This window comes from Gopherus evgoodei, chromosome 1 (assembly GCF_007399415.2).
Source record: "Gopherus evgoodei ecotype Sinaloan lineage chromosome 1, rGopEvg1_v1.p, whole genome shotgun sequence".
Classification (NCBI taxonomy): domain Eukaryota; kingdom Metazoa; phylum Chordata; order Testudines; family Testudinidae; genus Gopherus; species Gopherus evgoodei.
This window is the reverse complement of record NC_044322.1, coordinates 7,211,709-7,229,288: the sequence shown is the minus strand read 5'-3', so window position 1 is coordinate 7,229,288 and position 17,580 is coordinate 7,211,709. Positions and strand designations below refer to the sequence as shown.

General features: G+C 47.0%; 1 protein-coding gene across 8 annotated transcripts in view; it reads left to right on the top strand.

Moving 5' to 3' along the window:
- Positions 1-17,580, top strand: part of RELT (RELT TNF receptor) — a 79,630-nt gene that overhangs the window by 23,677 nt on the left and 38,373 nt on the right. For 2 of the 8 annotated variants that reach the window (XM_030557276.1, XM_030557283.1), the window contains exon 1: positions 1,774-1,923. The exons of 2 other annotated variants lie outside the window; for them this stretch is intronic. Coding sequence is in view for 2 of the 6 variants with exons in the window: in XM_030557240.1 (XP_030413100.1) it covers positions 9,293-9,305 (13 nt within the window). In the remaining 4 variants the exon portion in view is untranslated. Of the gene's footprint in view, positions 1-1,773; positions 1,924-5,534; positions 5,541-5,726; positions 5,731-9,277; positions 9,306-17,580 lie in introns of those variants that run through there. 4 more of the 8 variants (XM_030557240.1, XM_030557230.1, XM_030557259.1 and 1 more) reach the window with 3 other exon arrangements.

The following is a 17,580-nucleotide window of genomic DNA, read 5'->3' as shown; positions in this document are numbered from 1 at the left end:
CTGGGATATGCATGGCTGCCAGAGAGAAGGGGAGAGGTTGGTGCTAGCAAATGCAAGTCTGTAGTGTTGTATGGGGCAACAGCTGACACCTTGTGTAGCCAGCATGGGCCACTATTATGGTTTGGGGCAGCTGTCAGGGATCATGGGGATCTAGAACAGTGAATCCACCTGCTGCCTAGACTCCTGCTGAGGATGGGGCTGCATGATTTGATCAACCATAGCTGACTAGCAAGAGTGAGGCACATAGCTGTCATGGTGTGAGGTTCAACCCAGATCCGTGACAGCTTGTCACCATGTCCCCTGTAACCCTGAGTGCCTTAAAACACTCTGCTGCAGCTCCCTGTCTGGATGCTCCCAGCCAGGATACGAACATTGCATTGAGTGTCTCTCTGTTGAGCTGCCCTAGTTTAGCAGCTCTGACTCCAGCCCCCTCCAGCCTTGGTTGGAGATCTACCTATCTCTTAGAGCTGGAAGGGACCTTGAAGGTTATTAAATCCAGTCTCCTGCCTTCACTAACAGGACCAAGTACTGATTTTACTCAGATCCCTAAGTGGCCCCATCAAGGATTGAACTCACAACCCTGGGTTTAGCAGGCCAATGCTCAAACCACTAAGCCATCCCTCCTCCCTTGGTTACTCTTAGCCAAATGACCCCAATGCACCAACGGTTCCAAATCTCCCACGACTGTGCCCTGAAATGGCTGCCCGCCCCTGGACCATTCAGAGGATTACGAAAGTCTGTCTGTCCTTTAAAGAGACACAAGCACAACAGCTGGTTGCTTCAGCTGGAGTTACCAACCCTTTAAGGTGAAACCCTGCACTGGGCTGACTTAGACAAAGTAAAACACTTTTTTTTTTTTTATTTAATCAAAAAGAGGCTTTCAGTGAGTCCATGTGGAACTTGAAAGGGATAAAGTCAGAAACAAAAGAGCAGAATGCTTTCTAGTGACTAACACTGAACTCTACAGGCTTTGTTCAAGGTAGTTTCCTTACCAGTCGACCTGCCACCCCTGTGGTCAGGAGCTCCTACCAAGTCCAAAGGGGCTTGGTTCCTTTGTCATCTTCAGTGAAAGATCTCTGGGGTTCTCTGCCCCTCTTTTATAGTCTAATCTGCTTTAAAGGTGCTGTGAGGAAAGGGGTCAGGGAGTCTGGGGAAGGTTCCATGCTGATTTCTTTCCCGCTGGTGCTTTCTGCTCCTCACATTGATCTGTCCCTGCAGCCTCAGAAATGCCGGTGAATGGCCACTTGACTGTGATTGCCAATTGTCTGTGATTGCACCTGTAAGGAGGTGCCATGTCTCCTTTTGGGGGGAGGGGGCAGGGAGAGAACCTGTTTACCCACTCCCCCAGGCTTATCTGGTTCAAACCCACTTTAGTCCCATATTTCCTTTATATTTGTACAGTCTTTTTTGGCCATTTACACAGCATGTGGGAATACTAACGATCAATGTAGAATTGGTTTTTCCTGTGATACAGATTATGACACATGAATTGGCCAAGTGAAACTCGCTACCTGATACCAGTGAACCCCTTGCCCTCTGGCAGTGGAATGCTCTTACCAGCCCTATTAATAAAGCACTCCTTCAGAGGTGGCAAGGGAATAGAAAATTCATCAGTTGTTTGTTTGGTTTTTGCTAAACCTGTGCCAGTAGGACTGTCAAATCAACTGATAAATCTACTTCTCAGTACATAATATGTCCCTTTCTGTAGCTTCCACTCCTCCCTCCGCCCCCAAACAGACAATTTAATTATTGCTGTTTATTCATAACCCCATGCAAACCTACAGCTTCTCCAGAATTGCTGCCCCATCGCCAGCCATCTCTGGCAGTGTTCAACAGTGGTTAATGTACAAGATCTTCAACAAATTTCAAATATTTCCAGGTTGAGACAATGACTTTCTACTAGCCACCATCTGCCATTGCAAGGTATTTTTAGCAGCATGTTTCTTACTGAATGTTCCATTATGTTGTGTTCTATGTGCTGTTTGTTGCTAATACAGGACATGAAAATGACAAAAGAAATGGGCCAGGCTCCTGCTCCAACTGAATCTAGGTTACCTACTGAAATGACATGTTTGTTTAAATCAGACGCTGCAGTTAGCAGGAGATGGCTTGTGAACCAGCAGGAGATTTTATTTAACCTAGGGGAGCAGTCCCTGCACAATAAGCAGGAACTGCCCTGTTTTCTCCGAGGCAGGCCTGGGGTCTCAGTGATTCAGTGCTTTGCAGCATCTCTCAGTCCAGCATATGTCTCTGAGGCCACTCTTGTGAGACCCACTCAAATATTTTTTTCTTAATAGCAAATCTGTACATTGCTTCCACTTATGCTGCTCACCTGACACCCACACAAGGTGGGTGGAGCTGTGGCAGGAGCTATGAATGCATGGCACAGTCGGTCTGTCTCTGTTCTGCTGAATTTCAGACATTGTTTCTCTCCATGGCAATTGTCCTCTGCTGCAAAAGGCACAGTGAATGCCTGGCAGGTATTCCCCTGATGCATCCTGGGAAACTGTTTCTCTCTTTGTCTGACAGCTGAAGCCCTGTGACACTTTACACAAAGCCATGAAATGCAATTAATTCCCCCAGTAAAGGGCACAGCAACATTTTAACCCACACCCTGGGGATTGTTTGCCTCTCGTGTTCGGAGAGGACCGCGTGCTGTCTGGGGCTGCTGTTCTTTGCAAAACAATGCACCAAACTGTAGCGCTCCAAGAAGCCCCCACTGGGGAGCTTGGTCTCAAACTTCCAGCTGCACCATGGGACTCTGGGCAGCCGGCGCTGACTTGCAGCACCTATGCTGCTGTCCCCAACACACGAGGAGAGGCACGTGTCCATTTTTTCAACCAGTACACACGCACGTTCCACCTGATTCACATCGGTGCTAGCTCGAACGCTGCACCCTTCTGAGTGGTGTCAGTCCAGTTCACTGCACAGGCCAGAAAGTCTGGAAGTCCTTGATGCTATAAGGGACTGTCCTCTATGAAAGGGCCTATGGACTGTAAGAGGCAGGAAGCCAGCAGATTATTATAGCAATTATTCCTAATACCTGATAGAATTTAATACCCCATTCTTCTTTCTGTGGCTTTTCTGAACCGTCCCAAAGCAGGGATATAATTCTCAATTAATTCTATAGTGTGTTGCGAAAACAACCCTACAGGAAGGTTTATCCTTCCCTGTTAAATTCTCTAGGGTTTTCCATAAGGGTTTTTTTTTTGGGGGGTCAAACCCACTATTTCAAATCTTGGCCAGCTGCTGTTTTCTCTGGTCTGTCTGCCACTCATGTAGCACCACCAGCCACACAGAGGCCAGCAGCTCCAGCATAACATGCTGGTTTTCAGCCAGCTGGTCAATGAAAGGGCTTTCAATGACCATACAGGGCCCACTGCCAGGCCAGCACAACAAAGGGGCCACTTGTAGGGCTGCTGGGGGTGGGAATCCTCCCCAGTCTCTCTCAAATTGCCTCCTCCAGCAACAGAGACCACTTTTGCCTCTGCTCTGGAGGCAGCAGGAATGCCAGACCCAGAGCCCTCTCCCATCCTGCACTGTATGTAAACATGGGTCACAGAGCCAGGGTGAATTCAGAGTCCTATTGAAATCCATGGCAAAACACCCAGTGACTTCAACAGGGCCAGGATTTCATTCAGAATAGCTCCTGTCAGAAGCAACCTGTTGGCACATGCCCTGAGGTTGCATCTGATGCTTCTTCTGACTTATTTGCATGTGAAGTTTTGCATATATTGAGTTTTGAGTTCCCAGAGAGATCATAATCTTCCCCCAGGATGCAAACCTCTTCGTCCTTTGGCTTTTATCCCTGGAAATCTCACTGCTTTGTAACTCTTACTGCACTTAAGTCAATTCCTTTTATGTTCCTAAACTAGCGAAACCTGAGCTTTGGAGTCGTGCTTCTGGCCCTTTGCTGTCTCTGAAGGTAAGGCTGCCTTTTAGTAGAACATGACCCCTATATGCAGACACAGTTGTACAGCACAAGATTTCTGCCTTCCTGTGGTCATACTAAGTTGTCTTCCGCTGCCTCCTTAGGTGCCATTTTGGGGGGAAAGCACTGGAGGGTTTCACAGTAAAGCTGTGTTGGGGAAGTAGGAGCTTGCAGGACCACCCACTATGCGCCAGAGCCATCATGCAGCACCAATTCCATGGGCCTTTTAGGCTGGGCTGGAGACAGACCGAACTTCTCAAATGTAGGGGAGGGAATTAGGCACCTAAACGAAAACTGGGTTTTATGGCCTCTCCCCAGGGGTTCTCAGCCCCTTGGGAAACAGCCATTTTTAATTTGGATCCTTAAATCTAGCGTTAGTTGTCTGACTCTGGACACCCACACCTGAATTTCAGACTGCAGCCTAAACTCATCAGAGGCCCCAGTCCAGATCAGGGGCCCTATGTACTGGGTGCTGTACTAACATATAAGCTAAGACTGCCCCTGCCTCAAAGAGGGACACGTTACAGGTGGGTATTATGTGGTGGGGGAGATATGGGTGACAATAACCACAACACAAGGCTGCATGTACTAGGTAAGAGTACAGCTTGGAGATTTCATCTTTATTGTAGACTCTAGCCCCAGAAGGGACCATCATGATCATCTAGTCTGACCTCTTGCACATCACAGGCCACAGAACCTCATCCACCCACTCCTGTAATAGGCCCATAACTGCTGGCTGAGTCACTGAAGTTCTCAGGTCATGGTCTAAAGACTTCAAGTTACAGAGAATCCACCATTTACACCAGTTCAAACCAGGTGACCCCATGCTGCAGAGTAAGGCAAACCCCCCCCCCCGGGTCTTTGCCAATCTGACCTGGGGCAAAATTCATTTTCAAATATTGCAGTCAGTTAGATCCAGAGCATATGCACAAGAGACACATAGGAAGGAATTCTCTGTAGTAACTGAGCCCTCCCCAGCTAGGCTTCCATCTCTCTGTTGAAGATACTTGCTAATAGCAGTCACGGAGGGGCCACATACATTGTGGCCCATCTCATTTTACCATCTTCTCCATAAACTTACACGCTCTGTCTTTAAACAAATGAGGGTTTTTACCCCTACTATTCTCCATGGAAGGCTGTTCCAGAACTTCACTCCTTTATAATTAGATGGTTTCTAATCAAGGCTAAACTTATGGATGGCCAGTTTGTATCTGTTTGTCCTTGTTTACATTGGCACTTAACTTTAACTCTTCTCCCTCCCTGGTGTGTTTATTCTCCTTCTCCCTGTACATTTTGTAGAGAACGATCATATCTTCCCTCTGTTTGATTAGCTAAACCAGCCAAGCTCCTAAGTCTCCTCTTGTAAAGTAGGTTCCCTGTTGCTTGGATTATCCTAGTAGCCCTTCTCTGTGCATGTTCCAGTTTGGATTCATCTTCCTTATACATGGGAGACTAGAATTGCACACCGCATTCCAGATGAGGTCTCTCCAGCGCCTTGCCTAATGCCTTGTATTAGATCATTAAGATATGAGAACTTCCTCTAAAGAATGAGTCTAGTCAATTCAGCAGGAAGGAGGACATCTGGTTCAATATCAGCTACAAGGAAGACGTTTCTGAGAAATCAAAATGGGGAAAACTTGAAAGTTCCCATTTGTGAAAGGGAGATTGAAGACGTCACTGTTCTCTGGAGTCATGTACAGTTTGTAGTATGGCAAGTCAAACCACATGGGAGGATATTAACTCTGTAAATTAGTGGGCGTTTCCTTTGCCCCCCCTCCCCTGAAGTAATGAGGAGGCTTGTGAGATTTCGATTAGCCAAGGGGTAGAACATCTTGGCCTGTTTCCTTCTTCCTGATGTGACTGGGAGGCCTGGATTCTATGCCAGCTGCACCACTGATTCTCTGGGTGACCTTGGGCACCTCTTTGCCTCTGCCTCTCCTGCTACAGTTTGTCTTGTCCAGTTAGAATGCTGACTCTTCGAAGCAAATATTGTCTCCTGCTGAGTTTGCAGCCTCCATGGGAGGCTCTTTAGGGTCTATGGGAATGTAGAGTGAAATCCCCTACAGAAGAGAACTGTTGTCACTATTAATACTTTTTAATGATTAAAAGTGCTAACTAAGCCTCCTGACACCCAGACTGCCATCAGCTCACTGCATGACCTTGATTGACTAGAGTAAGAACCCAGGAGTCCTGACACCGCCCACAAGGTGCAAATGACTATCTTGATTACAATCCTAGCCAGGCAATGGGGAATTTCTTCTGCTACTACAAAAAAACAGACTTTTCTGTTCCCTTAGCAGGACTGTTTTATGTTCTGCTGCATTGTAGTAAGAATGTACCGACACATTTCTTTCCAATCTTGTTTCACTGATTTTAAATTTGAAAGGCTGACATAAAGCACTCAATTTTTGGGAGACACAAATATCTATACCGTTGATAAATCCTCCCTTTAGGTCCTGTCGGATAAGCTGTTCAGGACTGTGGAATGTTGTGCATCATGACTGCCACACCTCACTCCAGAGCTGGCTGCATTTCAGTGGTGGATTAATTTCCCTATGAGCTGTGGGGCTTAATTTTGCAGCTAGCATAAAGCATTGAAGTCAGTGGAGTTATGTTCACTCTAGGGGTGAATTTGGTCTCCCAATATGTAAAGTGCTTTGAGATACCATTGGATGGAAAGTAAGTGCTGTATGAAAGTGGGTATTCACCCATGAAAGCTTATGCTCCAATACATCTGTTAGTCTTTAAGGTGCCACAGGACTCTTCGTTGCTTTTTAAAGTTGTACAGCCTGGCTGCTGGGAAAATTCCCGTTTCAGTCAGGCTTTAATAGTGTGTAGTTAGTTACATTTAATTAGAGGAGTGGGAATGGGATGAGTGACACATGACTGCATCACAAATGAAGTGTGATTGCTCCAGAGAAGGTGGGGGAGTAGATGAAGCTTTCAAACAAGTGCTGGATTAATTTAAAACCTATAGGCAGATTTATCATTAAAAGGAAAGTGGTATCTGCAGATCCATGGTTTTCAGCCTATGGTCTCGGACCCCTGAGGTCTGCAGACTGTCTGCCTAAGATTTCCAAAGGGATCTGCATCTCCATTTGAAATTTAAGGGTCTGCAAATGAAAAAAAGATTGAAAACCCCCTGCTGTAGATCTGGAAACTGAGTCTGCCAAACCTTTTCATGGAAATCTTCGTGTCAATTGCTGCCCACTTCAGGGCTTTTCTACACAAGACACGTGCACGGGCTTTACTGCAGGAGTGAACTGGCACAAAAGACTGTGCACATGGTCTTATATTGGCTTAAGTCGGGCTTCCTTGTGCTAGAAACAGCCTTGGGCTGTCCATGTCCTCACAGGAATTTGCACTGCTGGAATTAAATTGGCACAAGTGTGTAGCGGGATTAAGCCTCCTTGCCTACTGGTGCACAGCATCTTCTATCAGAGCATCGCCTAGCACTCTGTAAACCTTGGTCCTCCCATCACCCCTATGAGGCAGGGGAAGTATCACTATCACCATTTTACAGGTGGAGGAACTGAGGCACAAGGCAGTGAGCTGATTTGTCCAAGATTGCACCTCATGCTGGTGGTAGAACCCAGGAGTCCTGACACTATCTGGGAATTGCCTGGTCTTCCTTAAATCACCTCCAACAGTCCTGTGTATTCCTGCCCTTCTGCAGAAGAAGCTGCAGCCTCAGCAAAGCTAAATCTCTCCCCTAAAGCCAGGGCTGCCCATGCTTGCCATTTTTCTAAGGAGACTTCAGTGGAAAGATTGCTGAATGGTGCCTAATTATAGCTGCTGTGGTGTCTAATTTAGGAAAGGCTGCCTCAGGGAAGCCTCTGCCAGAGAGAGCTGCAGGGCCAAAAATAGATTTGTGGGGTGGTTCAGAGCTTTCATCCTGCAGTGAGGCCAGGCTGTCTGGTGCTTAACCCCTGCAGGCACAAGATGAGGTGAACCAGTAGTGCGGGGCCTTTGATCATTTGTGGCTTGCTTGGCTTCTATGGCAAGAGTGGAGGCAACTGTATATTGACTGTCTTTACTGCCATCCTCTTGTAAGACAGTGGAATTGGCTCTTATTCTCCAGTAGGTGAGGGCAAGGGAGCCTGGTGATTTGCATGCACCCACCCCAGGAAGTGTATGTTAGTGGGACAGCACAGTGGGCTCCATAGAGTAGCTATGACAGGCTGGCTCGGGGGGGCGGGGTTGCTCCTACTGGCACACATCTCTCAAAAGGGCAGCGTTCACTGGGACAGGATAGGCAGAGTGGAAAACTGCTGCTGCTCCCATGAAAGGTGAGAAGACCACCACCACCACCCCACACAAGCAGCACGTAACCCTGGAGGCAGCATTCTGTGGGCATTACAGCCAGGAATAGAACCCAGGAATCCTGGCTCTCGTCCCTTGCCTAGACTAGGGAAAAGTGCTGGCTTTTTGCTGAAGTTAGCAAATGAGTCCTTCGCACTCAGGACTTAATGCTTTCAAAGGCGGGTAGCTGGTTGTGGTTGACCCAAGGTGCTAAACCCTATCTACGATGGGCCCTAAGCAGTGTTTGCTAACACTTATTAAAAGGAAAACCACCTTTTCTTAGGCTCTGTCTTCACTGCCAGGAGACATTGATGATCTCACTATAAAAGCACATGGGCTAGTTAGCTTGCTGTAAAATCCTAGGGGAGACAAGACACAGGAGTCTTTACCACGATGTAGCCAAGTGAGGTCAGTGCTATCTCCTGCACCTGTGGTTGAGTCACCTGGCTGCATCACAGTTAAAAACTGTTATCCTTGGGGGCAGCCGGTTTAGGAAGAAATCACTTGAGGGCAGACAGCTAACAAAACTACCATTTACAGACACAGAGCTCACCTAACCGGCCGAAGCTGGCTGGGCTATCCCCTAATCTAACTCAGTTGCCATTGGAACAAAAACCATGACAACCAAATACACAACATATTCCTCCCCCCTAATAAGAACATCCCCTAAATAAAACACACTCTAGACTAGAGAAGGATGGTAGACTGCCTCCATTCCCAGCTAAACCTTGAGGATTATTTTGCCCCATAACTGTGGGTTCGCCCTAGCTAAAGATCCAGCTGATGAGGAGGCCTTCTGTCTCTAGGTGGATTACGGTGAACTTCTGGTGTTGTTGCACCAGAAAGTACCATGGGCTCAGAGTCCGCAGCACGAACAGGTGAGGAGGTGGTATCAGCTCGTGCTGGGCAAAGGGGTATCTCAGCCGCCGGCAGTAATGGAGGAGAACAGTCAGGAACAGGTGATTCGTGATTTGATGCCTCACCAGAAGAGGTGAAGTCAGACCACTCAACTGCAGATGTGTCCTGAGGACTGGCATGGCCTGGCAACAGCTGATCTACATGTCGCCGCTAGGTAAGATTCTCTGCAGTCCGGACTGTGTAGGAATCAGGTCCTGTTTGAGTGCTTATCGTGGCAGGGACCCGTTTAGCTCCAGAAGTATAATTCCGAGCCAAAACTGCCTGTCCTGGGCTAAAGGTTCAGTCTTTTGCTCTGGGTGCCCGTCTGACTTGATATTGCTGCAGACATTGCACAATTTGTCAGGGTTCAGAAGGTTTAAGCAGATCAAAGCAAGTGCGCAGCTGTCTTTCCTATCATTAGAAAGACCGGGGATGCCTTGCTCGTAAAATGAGGTGTGTTTCTGTAGGAAAGTAAGAAGGTATCCAGATGCTTTTGAATGGAGTGTTGTCCTCTTGCTGATTTCAAAGCCTGTTTCATTGTCTGCACAAATCTTTCAGCTAATCCACTGGTGGATGGATGATATGGTGCTGACGTGATGTGGTGTATCCCGTTTGCCTTTATAAAATTTTGAAACTCCTGAGAGACTAACTGCGGTCTGTCGCTAACAAGTTGTTCTGGCAGACCGAAACGACTAAAGAGTCCCCGTAGTTTTTGGATAGTACTCTCTGCAGTAGTGGACTGCATTATAGAGACTTCTGGCCATTTAGAATGGGCATCTACTGCCACCAAGAACATGCTTCCTTCAAGGGGGCCAGCGAAGTCAACGTGAATATGTTGCCATGGGTTTTCAGGCCAGTCCCATGGGTGTAGGAGTGCCCACTGGGGTGCATTCCTCACACCCTGACATGACATACAAGCTTTTGCCTTCTCTTCAATAGCACTGTCCTATCCAGGCCACCTAAAATAGCTTCGTGCAATTTCCTTCATGCGCACTATTCCACAGTGACCGGAATGTAGCTGTTCTAACATCTGTGATCTCAGTGGTGGTGGAATAATGACACGTCTCCCCCACAACAAACAACCGGATTGGACCAATAACTCCGTCCTCCTGGACATGCAGGTAACAAGGTCGGGTGAGACTGGAAAGGTTTGTCGAGATTTTCCATGCATCACCAGGTCCATAACTTGGGACAATACTGGGTCAACGCGAGTTGCCTTCTTTATCTGAGTAGCAGTGATGGGTGTATTCTCTACCTGTTCAAAGTAGAAGATTTCCTTTTGGGCACTATCTTGATGTTTGACTGGCAAAGGCAACCTTGAGAGGCCATCTGCATTGCCACGCAGAGTGGATTTCCGATATTTGATTTCATATGTGTGTGCTGAAAGTAACAATGCCCAACACCGCATACGACTAGCAGCTAATGGGGGAATGCCTGTGTAGGGTCCAAAAATTGACATCAGAGGTCGATGGTCTGTGAGAAGAGTAAACTTCCGCCCAAACAGGTACTGATGAAACTTCCGAATTCCAAAAATAATTCCTAATGCCTCACATTCGGTTTGGGCGTAGTTAGTTTCTGCTTTGCTTAGAGTGCATGAAGCGCAAGCAATAGGTCTCTCTCCTCCCGAAGGCATAATGTGTGACACGACTGCTCCCACTCCATAAGGGGAGGCATCACAGGCCAATTGTAGGGGTAAGGATGGATCAAAGTGCGTTAGAACTTCAGAATTTAGCAGTACATCCTTAGCTTTGTTAAATGCAACATCACAGGCTTCAGTCCACTTCCAGGCCTTGTTCTGCCCAAGGAGCTCGTGAAGTGGTTTTAGCAGTGTGGCTAACTGTGAGATGAACTTTCCATAATAGTTCAGTAGTCCTAGAAACGAGCACAGATGGTTTACATTTCGAGGTGGGGGAGCCTCCACAATAACTTTAACTTTTGCAGGGGCCTTATGAAGACCTGCAAAATCAATGAAGTGTCCCAAATATTCAGAGGGCTTGAAGGATTCACACTTGTCTTTGCGAACTCGTAGGCCATACTCTTCCAGCCTTTGTAGGGTAGCCTCTAAATTCTTTAAGTGATCCTCTTCATTCCTTCCAGTGACCAGGATATCCAGATAGCACTGAACTCCTGACAAGCCACACAAGATCTGGTCCATAGCCCTCTGGAACAGGGCAGGAGCAGACGTTATTCCGAAGGGTAGGCGACAGCTCTTGGGACACTTCATCAACGTGCATCTGTAAATATGCTTGACTCAGATCAATCTTAGTGAACTTTTTGTCCCCCAGCCAGGCCTGCGAAGAGGTCATCGATGCGGGGAAGCGGGTATTGCTCTGCACACAACACTGGGTTGACAGTGACTTTAAAATCACCGCAAATCCGGAGAGAGCCATCTTTCTTCACTATTGGAACAATAGGAGTGGCCCATGAGCTATGGGTAACTGGTATTAGGACTCCATTGGTGTCCAGGCGCTCCAGGTCTGCTTCAACTTTTGGCCTGATGGCATATGGCACAGTTCAGGCTTTCAGATATTTTGGTGGTCTGTCAGGTTTAATGTTCAATGTCACAGTGATTCCCTTCATACTTCCCAAATCATCTCCAAAAACAACAGCATGTTCCCTTAGTATAGGGTTTAGACTGGTTTCTTCTCTAGTCATCCGGTGCACTTCTGCCCAGTTCAGCTGAATCTTCGCAAGCCAAGACCTACCCATTAAGGCTGGGTCGTTACCTCTCACCACAAACAGTGGCAATTTAGCAGCCTGTCCATTGAGCTCCACCTTAACATCAACAGTGCCCAACATGGGAACAGCTTCTCCCGTATACGTCTTCAGAACCATTTTTGTTGCCTTAAGCGGAAGATGCTGTAGCTTTTCTTTATACACAGTCTCTGAGACCAGTGAGATGGCTGCACCAGTGTCCAGTTCCATGCGTATCGGTTTGCCATCCAACAACGGGGTTACCCAGTATTCATGTGAGCCCACTGCCAAAGACAAAACATGCAGTGGCACTTCCTCTTGCGATGAGGTGTCACCTTGATCATCTTGGGTCTGCTCTAGGGTATGCAGGGTTCCTCTTTTTGTCAGCCAGATCACAGGCCTCTTTTTCTTTTCTTTATAGACACACTCAATGTATCCCTTTTTGCCACCAGGTCCTTACACCAGCATTCTGATGCCTGGTGACCTGGCTTACCACAGTGGTAACATTCTTGACTGCAGAGTTTTGTGGGTGGGTTCTTGTGACACTTTTTTTGCACCCTAGGGGATGCACCGATGTGTTGTGCCTCCCTTGTAGCCAGTTCCATGCAGACAGCAATATCAACAGCCTTCTGTAAGGTATGCTGAGCCTCTGTCAGTAGGCGCTTCCGTATAGCTTCACGGTAGAGGCCACACACTAACCTGTCACGCAGGGCATCATTTAACATCTCTTTAAATTCAGTGCTCTGCTAGCTTTTTTAAAATTGCTACAAATTGTACAACTGTTTCATCATCTTTTTGGTCTCTTTTGTGGAACCGATATCGTTCAGCAATTACCAGTGGTTTTGGGGGAAAAATGGGGCCCCAGGATTTCCACGATGTCACTGCAAGATTTAGTCTCGGGCTTAACAGGATGTAGTAAGCTGCATAGCAGGGAGTAGGGTTTTAGCCCCCACAACACTTAAGAATATTGGCACCTCCTTCACTTCTGTAATGTCATTTGCAATAACAAAGCTCAAAACGCTCAGTATACACAGGCCACTGCACTATATTCTCATCAAAAGGTTCCAGTGGCCCGGTCAGAGTAGCCATGGTTTTTAGTTTCACTTTCACAGTCAGTGCAAACAAGCAGTTTTGTTAGTTTTGTTCTTTACCTTGACTTCTACTTCCTTCTGTTACTGGAGCAGCACCGGAATCCCATCCATCGTCGCCACTTGTTGTATCCTTGGGGGCAGCTGGTTTAGGAAGAAATCACTTGAGGCCAGACAGTTAACAAAACTACCATTTATTTACAGACACAGAGCTCGCCTAACTGGCCGAAGCTGGCTGGGCTATCCCCTAATAATCTAACTCAGTTGCCATAGGAACAAAAACCGTGACAACCAAATATACAACAAAAACTAATGTACTTGTCACCACTAGGGTTACGTCTACAGGACAGAGATTATCCTGGCCTAGCTAGGTGGCTGTGGCTATACCAGCATAGCCCCCTCGTGTAGATGCAGCAACAAAGGGGTTTTCTGTCACTGTAGTAACACCACCCCCGACTGACAATAGCTACGTCAAAGGAAGTGGTCTTCGTTGACATTGCCAACCTCACCCCCAGTGTTATGGTTTAGCGCTGTAGCTAACTTTGAAGTGTAGACCAGGAGTAAGACCTACAGAAAGCTACCCTGTTCTAGCTAGTTACCCAAACATCTTTTGGGGCAGTGAAGATGTAGCCATACATGTTTACACAAGACAACTAACTTTAGCTCTCCATCCTTCGGGGCGGTATAGTTAACGTGGGTGTGCCTCTGTTTCTTTGTGGGATGATCCATTACTTGCAGTAGAGTTTGTGAAGTTTAATGATCCAAGGGCTTTGGTTCTCTGGGGGGAAAGGACACTCTGCGGGTGTGAAGGTTATTAATGCTGCATTTAAAAATAGCATTCGTACATCCAGCTGTTTGCTAGCAAGCCCAGACCACCTTATTCCCAATGTGTCCGCTGCTCAGCCACGGAATGTGAATTGTTCATACACATTTTTAGGGGAGATACACTGGAAAATGTGCTGTTCCTGGGATTGCATTCCCCTTAGTGCTATCCATGAAACTCTGCAGCCCCAGAGAGAAATGACTGATACAGTGCCATGCTCCTTGTGCACATACACCCTTAAAAAAAACCCTAACCCACTGCTGCTGCCAGGTAGCACAGATTGAGAATCTGGGGAGCTTGGATGCTTTGATAAGACACTATGGAACAGTGGCACCTGTTCACTCAGCAGATCTGCTTCCTGCTTCAGAGCCAGATTTGCTGAGCTCAAAGAGAAAAATATTTGTTAATCCTGCCGAGCCAGCTGGAGGCTGTTTCCACCTGTACATCCCTAGCTGTGCTGTGAGGTTCCAGGTGGGGCTTCCATAGGTGGTGGTGTGATTTTTGAATGACAATACCAAGACAGGTTTGTTAAATAAATGATATTTAAAAAAAAAAAAAACAAAACCCCAAACTCTGGGTTTTTCTTTGCCTCCTGGCTGTGTGTGGGGTTTGTTGGTTTTTATTTTTTAAAAGGAAAGCTGTAACTTTAAACATCCAACTCCAGAAGCCGAGGCTTGAAGGAAAGCCCCAAATACTGTATTGTGAGACTCACCATAAATCACAAGAGTTGGCAACACTGTGGGGACCCGCAGGGAAGTCTGAAGGCAAGAGGGCTGCCCCACTGTTTCTATAGAGGCAATAGACCTGTAAGGTCACCAGAACTACACAGGAGTAGCTATAGCCTGAGCAAGCTTGCATGCAAATATAGGAAGTGACTAAGCCCCAAATCTGGCAGGCAGATTTTCAGGAATAGTAGCAGATGCTGAGCTTTACAGCAAGAAATCAAAGGGCAATTATTGCCCTGACAGGACTGAGGTAGCAGGGTTGCTTTCCTGGCATGGAATTTATAGAAGAAATATGGGAGGGGTGTGTGTGTGTGTGATCTCTCCCGCAGCCACTCGTTTGAAGCAATCTCATAAAGACACAGCACAATCCCTGGATGAAATCCTGGCTGCCCAGCTGTTTCTGAAGAAGGCCTTCAGCCTCTGGTACAGGTGCTGATGCAGAAAAAGGACAGAACCCGGCTCTTAGGTCCCAGGTTGAGTTTGTGGTGCTATCAGAAAGAAGAAAAAATGTATGGGGGGGGGGGGCGATGAGTTCTGTGGCCTGTGTTACAGAGGAGGTCAGACTAGATCACAAGGCCTTTTTTTGGGGGCTGGGGAGTCTAGGAATCTACTTGCAAACAGGGCACGTTTGAACTGGAGTAGCTGGAATCCAAAGATGTCTGAGCTTTAGTCTCTTCCCTATGAGTAAAACTGCTTTAAGCCGTTTTGGGGTGTGCTGAATGGGATAGCTGGATTGAGTGTCTTGCTGCTGGCAGTGGCTGATGCATAGTTCTTTGCAGGAATGGACTCATTCCTCTGCCTCTTCTCCCCACCTGCTTCCCATACCCCACACATGAGCAACTCCTGGTGAAGCACGAAGCCTGATGACGCACTTAAAGTTTAAATTCTGCCTTCGGCCAAATGCCTGCACTTTAGCAGCTGTTGCATGCGTTTAACTCAGAGGCTTTAGCTGACTCCGGTTCTGTGAGACCGATCATTGGTCACTTCTCTTCATTACTCTTTGGCTCTTGCATTCTGTGTCTGTCATTGGAGCGTAACAAAGTTTTTTCAGAGGCCCAATTCTGCAATCCCAGTGGGGTGTCCTCATCTTGCAGACTTTGAGGAATGACACTGACAATATGGAGGTAGGATTTCGAGAGGTGGTTGAAATTTCTTGGAAATAGCTTTTTGTAGATGGAAAAATAGCTTTACAGACTTAATGAAAAATATTTTAGTAATTCTTTTTCATTTTAGGGTTTTTTAAAAAATATTTATTGGGAGGAAAAACTCTTCCCTTCCCTCCCCCCCCCTCCCCATTATCAGTGGAAAAAGTTTTTTGTGTTGAGTCTCATTTTCAGTTTTAAAAGATTGTGTTCAAACATACAATCTTTTTCATGAACAGTTCTTGAAAACCTGAATTTTTCCGCATCTGGTTCTGGTTTTGGTTTTAGTTGAATAGACATATTGTGAGCACTTTTGAAAAACATTAACATTTTCCTGTGGAAAATTTTAGTTTTTGTGTTTAGGGTTTTTTTTAACCAGCTAATCTGAGCCCGTGGCAGTTCTGGGAATAGAACCTGGCATTTCTACTCGCAGGCCCTTGCTGTGCCTGCTCGATACACTTCCATAAATAAAACGAGCCTTTTGTGCTTAACTGTGCTGGTTAAGTTGTGAATGGATACCTCAAAATGCTCTAGACATCTCAAGCGCTCTCTCGCTAAACTTACTCATCACTAGATTGAGGTGAAACTTGTTTGTGGGTTTTCTTTCACAATCAAAAAAACCCTAATCTCTTCCTGTTCAATCCTTTCACAATTCTGCTGTGGACATGAGGTGTGTCAGTCTGGTGCTCTGGAATTGCTCTGAATGAAGCTCTGCCAGGACTCTGGTGCAGTTTTTTTCCCCCTCCAGGCACATGGTTACTCAATCAAGAAGCCTGCTTAGCTTTGGCATTTCCTGGGTCTGACCTCCAGAGCATGCAGCACCCCTGTTCACACTGTGGGTGCCCCACAGTGCCTCCATCTGGATGGGACACCTGGGGAAGCCTTGCACATACCCAAAGAGCCATGCACTCCCAACTTCACAGGTGGCAGTGACTCAGCCAGCTTTGTAAAACAGAAGGTTTTTATTAGTCAACAGGAACCCAGTGTAGAACAGATCTTGTTAGCACAGAAATTAGGAATTTCTTAGCAAAGCCCATCTTCAAGGAGAGAGGGAATCCAGAGCTCAGGGCCTTGGGCCCCCTAACCCCAAGTCCCAAACCAACAGACTGACTCTTCCAACTGCCTGGCCTCAGTCACCCCCCTGTTGTCCTCTCCGCTGTCTTTTGTCTCTTTCCCAGGCAAACAGATCACCTGGTCTGCACCTTTCACTTTGTTCTCCAACTCTTCTGGCTGCTTCTTGCAGAGGAGGGGGCCTGGCCATCAGTCACCAGGTTAGAGAGTGTCTGCCATTCTCTGGCCCCAGGCAGCCAATCAGCAGTCACACCTGCCCTCTAGGGGTCCCTGCAACAATCACACACCCTTGTCCCACCACCTAGATGCTTGAGTAATACAGAGGGGAAACTGAGGCACACAGTATTCAGAGAAAACATTAAGAACATTCCCACTTTGTCACAGTAGGTCAGGACAGTTCTCTGGGATTATATTGCCTTTAAAGGAAAAAGAACAAATAGGGTGACAATAAGTAACTGAGAGCTTTGAGAACAACCTATAATGCGACTGTGGCCGAAGTGTGGCTTGCGAGCCACATGCAACTCTTGCAATTAAAAGTACAGCTCCTGGAGCCCCCTCCACACCCCTCTCCATTCTCGACCTACAAGACTGAATGGGGGGCTTGGGGCTTCTGCCCTGTGGCAAGGTGGTGGTGGGACTAGGGGCTTTAGCCCAGCAGAGAGGGGAGGGGCATTGGGGACAGAAGGCACCGCCCCGCAGGGTAAGTTGTGCGTGCTATGCAGCTCTCAAACTTTCGAAGATTATTTTAGGTGGTTCAGAGGGTCAGTAAGTTTGGCTACTCCTGCTATGTGTCCATTGAGGCCAACTCGTATTGTGCGGGTCTGACTCTCCTGCCTTCGCTCCCTTTCCCCTTCCCAAAGGGACTGATGAGGAAAAGCAAAGAAATCTATTGCAATATTGATGTGAT